The 13,316-nt window shown below is 33.6% G+C and overlaps 1 protein-coding gene across 1 annotated transcript in view; it reads right to left on the minus strand.

Annotated features, from left to right (window-relative positions):
- The window catches only part of LOC141552976 (cilia- and flagella-associated protein 43-like), a 192,084-nt gene that overhangs the window by 148,915 nt on the left and 29,853 nt on the right, over window positions 1–13,316 (minus strand). The window contains exons 7-9 of the mRNA XM_074284860.1: window positions 8,720–8,785; window positions 6,422–6,501; window positions 4,230–4,361 (exon numbers count right to left, since the gene is read on the minus strand). Coding sequence (XP_074140961.1) covers window positions 4,230–4,361; window positions 6,422–6,501; window positions 8,720–8,785 — 278 coding nt within the window. The remainder of the gene's footprint in view (window positions 1–4,229; window positions 4,362–6,421; window positions 6,502–8,719; window positions 8,786–13,316) is intronic.

Below are 13,316 nucleotides of genomic sequence, written 5' to 3' on the forward strand. Positions count from 1 at the left end.
GCAGAAACTTTTTAATTTGGTGTAATCAAAATTTTCTATTTTGTGATCAATAATGGTCTCTAGTTCTCCCTTGGACACAAACTCCTTCCTCCTCCACAAGTCTGAGAGGTAAACCATCCCATGTTCCTCCAATTTATTTATGATTTTGTTCTTTATGCCTAAATCTTGGACCCATTTTGATCTAATCTTAGTATGTGGTGTTAAATGTGGGTCCATGCCTAGTTTCTGCCATACTAATTTCCAGTTTTCCCAGCAGTTTTTGTCAAATAATGAATTCTTATCCCAAAATTTGGGATCTTTGGGTTTGTCAAACACTAGATTGCTATTTTTGTTTACTATCTTGCCCTGTGAACCTAACCTATTCCACTGATCAACTAGTCTATTTCTTAACCAATACCAAATGGTTTTGGTGACTGTTGCTTTATAATACAGTTCTAGATCAGGTACAGCTAGACCACCTTCACTTAATTTTTTTTTCATTACTTCCCTTGAAATTCTCGACTTTTTGTTGTTCCATATGAATTCTGTTGTTATTTTTTCTAGGTTATTAAAATAGTTTCTTGGAAGTCTGATTGGTATAGCACTAAATAAATAGATTAGTTTAGGGAGTATTGTCATCTTAATTATATTCGCTCGGCCTATCCAAGAGCACTGAATGTCTTTCCAATTATTTAAATCTGACTTTATTTTTGTGGCAAGTGTTTTGTAATTTTGCTCATATAATTCCTGACTCTCCTTTGGTAGATATATTCCCAAATATTTTATACTATTGATCGTTATTTTGAATGGAATTTCTCTTTGTATCTCTTGCTGTTGGATTGTGTTGGTAATGTATAAAAATGCTGAGGATTTATGTGGATTTATTTTGTATCCTGCAACTTTGCTAAAATTCTAAATTATTTCTAATAACTTTTTAGCAGAGTCTTTGGGGTTCTCTAAGTATACCATCATGTCATCTGCAACCCCTCCCAATTTTCAATAAGGTGAGAGAAGTTTCTCTGTAAATCAAATATGTCTAATATTCTCTCTTTGAGCCAAATCTAATGAGAGTAAGATTCACACAATATTCATCCTTCTCCTTTATTTCCCTCAAATATGTTTCCTCTGCCTCTTCCTGAGATGTAATTTCCCTCATGTTGCCTCTACTTTTCCCTTTTTCTGCTACAATCCCCTTTCCACCTCTAGTTTCTTTTTATATTATAACAGTAAAATGAAATTATACAGGCACTCTCTATGAATACCCATAACATACATTTCTCAAGAGTTCTTTTTACCTTTTTATGCTTCTCTTGAGTCCTATATTTGGAGGTCAAATTTTTTGTTTAACTCTGGTCTTTTCATCAGAAATAAATGGAATTCACATGTTTCATTGAATGCCCATTCTTCCCTGGAAGGAAATGCTCAGTTTAGCGGGGTAGGTAGTTTATTCTTGGCTGCATTCCATGTTCCTTTGCTTTTTGGAATATCAGATTCCAGGCCTTTCAATCTTTTAAGGTGGAAGCTACTAGATCCAGAGTAATCCTTATTGTGGCTCCTTGGTATTTGAATTGCTTCTTTCTGGCTGCTTGTAATATTTTTTCCTTGGTCCAATAGTTCTGAAATTTACCTACAATATTTCTTGGAATTTTAATTTTATTGTCTCAGGTGGTGTTCAGTGAATTCTTTCAATGGCTTTTATACCTTCTGATTTTATGACAACAGGGAACTTCTCTTTGATTATTTCCTGGAAAAGTTTCTAGGCTTTTTTTTTTTTCATTATGGTTTTCAGGGAGTCCAATAATCCTTAGATTGTCTCTCCTAGATCTATTTTCCAGGTCAATTGTTTTCCCAAGTAGGTATTTTACATTTTTTTTCTATTTTTCACTTATTTTTGGTTTAGCTTGACTGATTCTTGATGTCTCATAGAGTTATTCATTTCCATTTGTTCACTTCTGGTTTTTAATGAATTATTTTCTTCATTTACTTTTTTTGTTTCTTTTTGTATTGTTTTTAAATGAGTTGTTTTTTTCTATGGAATTTTTTCCATTTCACAAATTTTGTTTTTTAAGGAGTTATTTTCTTTTTCTATTTCACAAAATTCTGTTTTCCTGGGAGTTATATACCTTTTCCATTTCAGAAATTCTGTTGTTTTTTTTCAGGGAGTTGTTTTCTTTTTCCATTTTGTCAAATCTATCTTTTAATGAGCTATATGTCTTTTCCAAACCCTTTTGCAAAGTTTTCCTTTCCTTTCCCCATTTTAATTCTAGCTCTCTTTTGAGATCTTGTTTAATTTCTTTTATGAGAGCCTAGTGTGATGGGCACCAAGTTATATCACTCTCTGGGGCTTCATCTGGAGACCATCTGCTTTTAGTCTCCTGAGGGTTTGAAATCTGTTCTTCTTTCACCATAGAAACTATCTATAGTTAGAGTTCTCTTTGCCTTTTTACTCATTAAAAAAAAAAAAAAGTTAGGATATTCTTTTATGGCAACGGAGGTTTTCCAAGTCTCTTCTATTGGCCATTGGAGTGGCAGCAACTGTGCTGAATCAATGCTGACTCACTTCAGGTGCTTGGTGGGCATGGCCAGATCCTATGAGACTGGTGTTTTGGCGTTCTCTCTTTACTTTTTGTGTTTGTGTTGGATGTTTTATAATTTTTCTACTGATCTACTGGCTTGCAGCCAGGGCGGAGTAGCCAACAACAGTGTAGATTCCTCCCTGTAGATTCTCCACCACCATGTACCATCTCGGATCTACACAGCGTGTGCTGGCATCTTGAACCTGGCCACCTCCTCACACACCACACTGAAACAAACCTTTTCTGGCGATCTTCAAAATTATCTTCTGCTGGTAATTTGCTGCACTCCCATTTGTGTGGATAGCCAGTCCAGAGCTAATTCAGAGACTGGATTTCATAATTAGTGTGAAGGTAATAGGAGAAGGTCAGAAAGAAGCCTGTATCCTCTCCGCCATCTTGGCTCCACCTAAAATTCTTTTTCAATAAAACTACTGTCTAATCATGCCTCCTCATCCTGAACATGTAAAATTGATTTTTGTACCTAAATGTTAATTTATTCTTAATGAATTTCATCTTAAAAGACTAAGCTCAATGCTCAAGAATATCAAGATCTTTTTTTGGATCTTGACTCTTTCATCAAATGGATTTAGCTATCCCTCTCAGCTAAGTGGCATTTGCAAATATAATGAGGTCATTTGTGCCTTTATCCAAATCATAAATAATGTTAAATAGCTCAGGCCAAGGACAAATACCTGTAATATGAAAGAGATTTCCTTGAAAGTCTTTTAAATAGAGATTAGATGATCAGTAGTCAGATATATTACAGTAAGGATTCACTGTAGGATACATATTGGGCTAAATCACTGACACCCCTTCTACCATAGACCTTCTCTAGCCATATTAAACTATTAAAAGTTACTCTTGAGTCTGGCTATCTCACCATATCTGAATCCAATTATAATTAATTGGATATAATTATCATCAGTTTCTCTACAAAAAATGTATAAAATGCTTTATCAAATGCTTTCCTAAAACCTAGGCAAATCATGTTTGCCTCTTGCATTCCTTTCATCTACCAGTTTAGTAGCTATCTTAAAAATAAAGCTGTGTCATATGGTAGCTATCTACCATTCTATAATGCTGAACTTGAAATCATAAAGTGTTAAGGGACATGTCAATTCTCTGACAGCCTCCACAGCTGTTGATCATAACATCTGAAGGAGTTGTAGGGCAGCTTTTGCTGATATAGGTGATACAGACTGGGAATGAGATAAGTTGGAGGCAGAGGAAAGAGGAGAGGGATCAGACACCGCAAAGGCCTTTCAGTCAGAGAGGTCAGAGAACAGACTCTGTTCTCTCAGTTTCCTTGTCTCATCCTCTCACAAGAAGAGATCCATTCTGGGTTGGATCTTTAGCAGCCACTGTCAGATGGTTCCCATCCTATGTATTCCAACAATGAAGACCTTCATATTCTTTCCCTGAAACTTACTAACTTTCTTTTTCTGGCAAGTTACTTAACCTCTTGGTGCTCCAGATTGTTCCTTAGAACTTATTTACTAAAACATAAATGAGATATCATGTGCCTTACAGAAAGTTCCCAAACTAGAAGTTATCTACATAAATGAGTTCATAGATCCTTTGCATATTCATATATAATTGTAAGTACATCAAGAGAATATTTTCCATGATACATTGCATTAGCATTTCATAAGAGGAATTAATTATATTCCATACCTTAATAGTTTCAATCAGTAAAAAATTGTAATCAGGAGAGAATATAATATTTCCTATAGGCTCTTGAACATCAAAATAGTCTTTTACTGTGTAATTTATTTCCTTGACAGTAAAAGAATGCACAATACCATCCTTGATGTAAAAAATAAGAAAATAAACGCAAGTGTCAGTTTCCATCGCATAAGACAAAGTGATCAAACAAGAAGCATGGCTGTACATATACCAATAAGGAAGTGCATCCCTCCCTCCCATTTTAAGCAAATTCTGATTATTTAAAAAGAAAATCAGTTCAAGTCTTACCTCCTTCAGGAAGCCTTTCCCACTTTCTTATCAATCTCCTCCTTCCTTGAAATCCAGTAGTATTTTTTTTAGTTTGTATAAGACTGCTAATTATATACAATACTATTTATAATAAATTAATGATTTTCTTTTATGGTTCATAGAAATTAGTCTGATGACTTTTTCCTCACATTACTTCTATTGTCTTATATTGCTAATGTTTCATTTGTTAATGTCTGGTCTTCTCCAGTTTTTTGAGGGAAGAAACTAAAAATTTTTTCTTGGTATCTAAGACAAAATTGATGACATAGTACACGTCTCTTTATTAGTATATATTCTCCTTGATATTAAAGTCTGTTTTATCTTGATTTTTGCATTCCCAGCATTTAGTACTGTGCCCAGCACATAATTAAGTACTTAATAAATCATTTGCCTGTTGATTATGTTACGGAATATTAGCAACTGATTACAAACATTATGGGCTAATTAACTCTTCTTTAATATATAAAGAGTATTGCTGGTCTGCTTACAAAAAGACTCTGAGGTATTTTTTCTAGTAGCAAGACTGAATTTGGGCTAATATATCTATATTCCCTTGCTTGGACCCCTTGAAATCAGTATTAGACAAATATAAGGAATCTGGATTCAAGACTATTCATCACTCTTGAGGGATATAAACTCAAGCAAATAGATTATTGCATGCCAATTCTCCCTTAATGCCTCCACTTGTTATCTTATAAGTGAGTCAAAATGGTATGACAGATAGTTCTGAAGGGGGGATATAAAGCATTAAAACAGTCTAAGAAATGGAGGGCAGAGTTCTAATTGAAAATTCATTTTATCTATTTTTCTATCTATATCTATATCTATATCTATATCTATATCTATATCTATATCTAGATATAGATATAGATATAGATATCTATATATATCTATAGATATATAGATATCTATATATCTATATATCTATATATCTATATATCTATATATCTATATATATATCTATATATATATCTATATATAGATATATATATATATATATATATATATATATATATATATATATATATATATATAGAGAGAGAGAGAGAGAGAGAGAGAGAGAGAGAGAGAGAGAGAGAGAGAGAGAGAGAGAGAGATTTTTTTGCAAGTAAAGTAGTCACATCTTGCCTCTTCTGAGTTTTACTGAACTTCTGCCAGGAAGACCTTAGAGCTAATTCTTCCTATAAATAAGAGCAACACTTTGACCCAGTGAGGGACAAAACACATTTTCTTAGTATTCTATTCTAAGAAAATTAAACAGCCTCTAGGGTGGTGATTGATGCTAAATTAAAAAATAATAATTGATCTGATTATTTTTCATTTCTGTCTGCAGCCAATAGAGCTATCAAGTACAATGGAAAATCACAAGAGTGAGGAATAATTTAAGAAACAGACCATATTCAACATCCCTATTTCCTATGTGAGTTTGAGTTAAATAATTTACCCTTTCTGGACCTGATTCCTAATTCATAAAATGAGAGGCTTAGAAAGAATGACCTCAAAGGACCTCTTCTGGTTCTAAATCTTGAAAAAACTGCTGAGGTGGTAAACCATGAGTAATACTCCCAAGAATACAACTGACTGACAAAAATATACAATTAATATTGCCAGGAAGCAAGATTTAGCTAAGACTTTAATTAAATATAATCATCTGGGATTTCTTTACTGTGGTTCCCTTCACTTTCTATACCTTTTCTCCCAAGAAACTATATTTATCAAAGTTTACTTCACTTTCAAAGAAATAATTTTCAAAAAAAATTCATAAAGAAATTTTAAAAATTAACATTCTGAAATCTAGGTGAGATGAATAAGAAAAGAAAACTTTGTGCCAAGTATTTTCTAAAGAAAAATAAATATGGAGAACATCTTACATTTCCAGAAACAAATAATCCTTCTTTGTGAAATGCCATGGTGTTTATACTGGTATCTTTAGAATGGATTTCTTCATTTTCTTAAATTAAAAACAAAGTAGTTTAGGTGATAGAAATATTAAAGTATGCTAGTAATCATCAACTTTATATTAATGCTATAATGAAGAGACAGGATAGTAAGTAGATAGAACACTGGATCTGAAATCAGGAAGACTTGAAAGATCAGCTATGTGGCCTGGTGAAAGGTACTTAAACTCTAAAGGCATCACTTTCCTTATTTGTAAAATGCTTATATATTGAATTCATAAATAATCAATGAGTGTAAAATGAGGAAAGCAATTGACCTTTAATGACTTCTAATGTATCTTCTAAGTCAAAATCATATGAACTTTCCGGTCATACTATTATTTGTCATTTCTCTAAAATATTTTGTCCAGAGAAACAAGCATTATAAGACAGATTCCTCAAGGTTAAGAATATTGCTAAGATTCTTTACTTTTGGAAAGGACCAAATCTAAATCATCCTGTTACAATGACAAAATTTTAAAAATTAGTAAATTAATAATTACTATAAGGGGGATTAAAAAGATCCTATTCTCAAAGAACTTTTATGAGACAAGAAAGTTGTAAACAAATGTAGAACATCTTAATCTTCAAAGCTATAGAGCAACATATTAACAAGGAACCTTCTATTCCAGTGATCACCATTAAAATAGATGAGAGAACTATAGGAAATGTGTAGGCATAGCATGATAGAAAGTCTTCATGGAAAAAAACTATAGGCTCCTAAAGAACACTGGAAATTCTCATTGCTTTGGAGGGTATTGGCTGAGGGAAATATAGGATCCTGGATTAGTTGGCAAAACCTTTTTCTTTTTTCCCTCCTTGGTTCTTCTGGAGTTTGTCAACAACATAGGCTGAAACACATGTATATACACCACAGTTTCAGTCTGAGAGCAAACATAAAACAAACACAATCTTCAATATATATCTTATTTGTGCAGACCTGTGATATCACTTATGTAGGGAACTTTCAGGAAATTCCCTGTACAAATGCAACTTAAAGTCTTTTAGAGTTAGAAGCCCAGGACACTAAGTTAAATAACTTGCCCAGGGTCACAAAGACAATGTGTATCTGATATTGGACTTGAATAAAGGTAACCCTGTCTCTGAGGTTAAACTCTGCACTATTCTATATTGTCTCTCTATAAGGGATGATAATAAAAAAATAATAACAATGGTTAATAAGAATGAAAGCTACTATTGAGAATTATATAGCACTTTAAAGTTTGCAAACCTCTTTACATATATTATATTATTTTAACCTCACATCAATCTTGGGAGGTAAGTATTAAAGGTAATTACTTTCCCCATTTTATAGGTAAGGAAACTTAAGTGACATAAGTGATTTGCTCACAGTTTCACAAGCCATGTCAGAGATGGGATTTCCTTATTCCAAGAATAATAATTTATTTATTTATTCCAAGAATGCTGATTCTTTCCATTATATCTAGAACAGCAGAATAGAGATGGTGACAAGGAAATTGTGGGAAAAGAACTATAATATGAAAAAGAATTGAAGGAATAACGAGAGAGCTATACCAGGGAAAGAGAATAGCAAACTTGCTCTCCTATAAGCCTACTTCATGAGTATGAATCTGACAAGAAATTTGTAGCGTGAAAATTTTTTGGTACTCCATGGAATGTTTTGTTTAAAATGGATGTTTTGCACATGGACAACTCCATTCTACTTCCTCAATAAATAAATAGAGCTAGATAGTTATATAAGTAGCTAAATAGAAAGAAAGAACAGATGATCTGATTTTCTTTAAGGTGGTCTAAAATTATGACAACAGGTGTTAATCATAAATTTGTGTAGAACTGCATAAACCCTAAATGGAATGCCAAAAAGAAAGAATACAAAAACCAGGTAAGATAGTTCATGGTAGATTACTTTTCCTTGAAGATATAAATTCTAATTATATTCTGAAGATAGATTACACTGCCTTCTTCAATAACTAGCCCACTATTGCAATTATAGGTAGGTATTTCTAATGGTTAGCTAAAGACTTAACCAAGTATTTAAAGGGGAAAAAAGGAACCCTGAAAGAATTATTTTTGTAGAAGAGCCCTCCTTTAGAGAAGGCCACAGATGTCCCAAAATAACTCCCTATTACAGAAAAGATAATTTACTTCATAGAAGAGGTTCATCAAACAATTTACCCTAAAGGTTGACATAAGCTTGAACTTATCCTATGATATTAATTAATTTTTTAAAATTTAAAATTCATTTTATACCTCCTCTTTGTAACCACTTTTCTTCAGCCACAGTGGATGAAGGCAATAAGGTAATTATATTTTCATCTATATGTAAAAGAGAAAAAAATGAAAATTTTTCAAATATAATGCCTAACACAGTACCTTGCACATTACAAGTGCTTAACAAATGCTTGTTGAAGCTAATTTCTCAGTAAATCACAACACACTTCAGTATATTGCCCATCTAAAATTTGAGATCAAAAGAAACATCATATCATTTCTCACCTTTACCCCAAGTACCACCTTCTACATGAAAATTTTTTTGATCCCCTTAACTAGAAACCACTATTTATTTTAGAAAAACAAAATAGGCAGTTCTTGAATATGGATTATTAGGGTAATATACCTTAAGCAAGAAGAAAACTCTTCCCAATTAGCCTAGCTGAGTGGTGATGAAGTCTTGAAATAGTATAATGGCTATATAGAAAGAAAGTAAAAGATAGGAAAGATGTTGCAGATGTAGAAACAACAAAATTTGTTGTTTTGGAAACACTTTTGAAACCATTTTGCATTTAACTGTTTTGGATTTGTTTTTATTCTCTCTATATTCATTCTCTATACACATGTGCTATTTCTCCCATTAAAATGGAAGTTCCTAAAGAGGAAGGACTAGCTTTCTTTTTGCTTATATTTGTATCCCCAGCACTTAGCATAATGCCAGGCACATAATCATGATCCATGCTTCTTAACTTGGTTTGTCTAAAACTGCTCTCTCTGAAGAGAATTTTTTTGCCAAATTTGATAAAGATTTTTCTTAATCCTTATACTTCTCCAATTCTCTGCAAAATTTGATATAGTTTACAATTCTTTCTTCCTGGACATTCATATTTCTTCAGGTTTTCATTACAATGTTCTCCCTTGATTCTCTAACTTGTCTGACCATTCCTTGTCAAATTCCTTTGCTGGATCATTATCCATTTAAAGTCTCCTAAGGCATCTGTCCTAGTCTTTCTACACTCTCTCATTAGGTGAGCTTACCAGATCCCATAGATTTAATTCCTCTCTATACAGATGACTTATATAATGTGGATATACATATTATTCCCTCCTCCTTTTGCTGAGCCATTCTCAGCTTTCCAAATACCTATTAGATATTTCAAACTGAATTTCTAATAGGTTTCTTAAGCTCAACATGTTCGAAATAGATTTTAGTACCTCTTCCTTCAAAAGGCCACTTTTAATCAGGATACCATCATTATTCCAGTCTTTCAAGATTTAAATGTCAATATTAACTTCAGTTCCACACTTCCCAAATAGTAAATTAATTGCTTCCATTTTGTTGTTTTCACGCCTACAACATCTTTCCCATCCTTTACTTTCCCTCTTATGTATATAACCATAATTCTATTTCAAGACTCATCACCACTCAGCTGAGCTAATTGGAAGGGTTTTCTTCTTGCTTCAGGTGTATTACCTCAATAATCCATATTCAAGTGCTACCGATTTGTGTTTTTTTTTTTTAAGTAATGATTTGACCTTATTCTCCATAATGAATAAACTCCAGTGGTTGGCTCTTATAATTAAGCTCCTCTGTTTGGTATCTAAACCCTTTCACACTCTGGCACCTATCTACTTTTCTAATCCCATACTTTATTCCTCTTTACATCTTCTATAATTCAGCCAGAAAAGCTTTCTTGCTATTTTTAACACAACATTATATTTATGATTTTTTGAATTTGCAAGAATGTCTTTCATATCTGAAATATATTACACTTATATTCCCTCTTCTCTTTTAAAATCTTGATTTCTCTTCAAGTGCCACTTTTTACATGAAACCTTCCCTGATTCCTTCAGCTACTGGTAGCATCCCACAAAAGAATCAATTGCATTGTAATTATTTTGTAATATGAGCTACTGTTTTAAGTATGTAAAAAGTACAAGAAAAATGAAAATATTAGTTCAAATTTCAATAAAAATATTTCACCACAGGTACTATAAGGGATACAAATACAGAGTCCATCCCTAAAATCATTTGCAATGTAATACAATTAAAAATAATGATTAAAATGACATAATTAATAAACAATCCAGGGTAAATTATTGCCAACTCATGTGGTTCATACTTTACCCTCAAGTGGAAATTTGATCAAAGATCAAAAAGGACTAGACTATTCAAAGAAACATTGAAGAGGTAATCTGGGTCTGGAAGAATTTACAAAAGAAAAGCACAAGCAGTAGCATGATCAAAGGCATAAATGTACCAATAAGTATAATGTGATTGTGATATGATAAGAACATTATGGGCAGCTAAGCAGAGCAATTGATAGAGTGTTGGGACTATAGTTAAGAAGACTCATCTTCCCAAGTCCAAATCTGGCTTCAGGCACTTACTAGCTGTATGACCCTGGGCAAGTTATTTAACTTATCTGCCTCAGTTTCCTCATATGTAAAAAGGGCTGGAGAAGAAAATAATAAATTGCTCTGGCATTTTTGCCAAGAGAACCCCAAATGAGTTCACAAAAAATTGGACATGACTAAAACAACTGAACAAGGACACTAACCTGATAGAAGGAAGCAGTGATAATTAGGATTTTTTTTAAGAAGATAAGTCTGAATAAGAAAGTAGAGTAGCAAAGTGGAGCTAAGATGGCAGAGTAAAGGCTGGGGCTCACCTGTAATTCCTCAAACCCTTTCAAATACTTTTAAATAACGACTCAAAACAAATTCTAGAACTATAGAACCCACAAAAAGATGAAATAAAACAATTTTTCCAGCCCAAGATGACTTAGAAGGTCAGCAGAAAAGGTCTTTAGGACTAGAATGACAGTGGAAGACAGTCCAACCCAAACTATGCCAGCATGGCCCTGGCCCCAGCAAATTTTGGAAGTTACAGAATTAGCAATGGCTTCTAAAGCTCTCAGCTTTAGACAGCAAAGGGGTAAAAACAACTGGCCAAAAGAAGCTGCTTTGCCCATACTTAAATCCAGGTAACAGGCCTGAGTGGCAATCTCAGAGCACTAGTACACTAGCCATAGTAGAGCAGGAACCCTATTCACAATTACAAAGCATAACAGAATGTTCTTGGCCATGCACAGACAAGAGTATTGCCCTGAAGAATAATAAACACACCTCTCCTTAAATCACACCATCTTGGAAAAACTGAAAACTTAGAGGTCCTTAGAACTATCTTTGAAAACAGTTACACAAAACTGAAGCTTGGGACAGTAAACTGTATGTGTCATAAACAGAACTTCTTTTTAACAAAGAGTTAAAGGTCAAGTAATAGGCTGGGAAGTTAGCAAAAAGAAAAAGATTCTGACCTTAGAAAGTTACTATGGTGACCAGGAAGATTAAAAAAAAAAAACTCAAAGCACCTAAATCCAAAGCCTCCAAGAAAAATATGATTGGGGGGGGGGGGAGAGCCAAGATGGCGGAGAAGATACATGGGAATTTCTAAGCTCCTTTCTACCCTCAATACCAACTAGTTAAATCAGCCTCAAAAATAACTCTGGACTGATAAAAACCACAAGGATTAGAAACACAACTTACTAGCTGAAGAGAACCTGGAATTTTGACAGAAAAGGTCAGTTCCGAGGGGAGTAAAAAAAAAAAGACTGGCACAGACAGGGTTGGACTAGGGGCTAGCACATTGTACCAAACAGGCTGGGGAGAACTCTGGGATCAGAGAAGCCACTGCGATAGAGGAATCTGGCATAGGCTGTGATAGCTCTACTCAGCTTGTAAAACAGCAAATCAGAAGAGAAATCAAAGCCACTTTAAAATAAAAAACCAGAAAATATAACCACCCCAAACCTGAAGTGACCCAACACCAATCTTGGCACGGCTATGCAGCTGCCTGCTGCTGTCCGGGGCTTTTCCTTGGGGTAGTTAAGAACTTGAACAGTGGGGGACACAGGGCAGCATCTAATCCATATAGTGTGGTGCTCAGCCTGAGGCAGTGGAAATCTCACAGTAAGGAAACTCCAGCAGCAGTAAGATAATGACAACGATGAGACATCATACCAAAATTTGTGAGATGCAGCTAAAGCGGTAATAAGGGGAAATTTTATATCTTTAGAGGCTTATTTGAATAAAATTGAGAAAGAGAAGATCAATGAATTGGGCCTGCAACTTAAAAAGCTAGTAAAAGACCAAATTAAAAACCCCCAACCAAAAACTAAACTTGAAATTCTATAATTAAAAGGAGAAATCAATAATATTGGAAGTAAAAAAAACTATTAATTAATAAATAAAAGTAAGAGTTGGTTTTATGAAAAAAACCAATAAAATAGAAAAACTTTTGGTAAATCTGATCAGAAAAAGGAAAGAGGAAAATCAAATTGTTAGTCTTAAAAATGAAAAGGGGGATCTTTCCACCAATGAAGAGGAAATTAGAGAAATAATAAGGAGTTACTCTGCCCAACTTTATGCCAATAAATTTGATAACTTAAGTAAAATAGATGACTACCTCCAAAAATATAGGCTTCCTAGATTAACAGATGAGGAAGTAAACTGCTTAAACAGTCCCATTTCAGAAAAAGAAATAGAACAAGCTGTTAACCAACTCCCTAAGAAAAAATCCCCAGGACCAAATGGATTTACATGTGAATTATACCAAACATTTAAAGAACAACTA

This window comes from Sminthopsis crassicaudata, chromosome 2, assembly GCF_048593235.1.
Source record: "Sminthopsis crassicaudata isolate SCR6 chromosome 2, ASM4859323v1, whole genome shotgun sequence".
Lineage (NCBI taxonomy): Eukaryota > Metazoa > Chordata > Mammalia > Dasyuromorphia > Dasyuridae > Sminthopsis > Sminthopsis crassicaudata.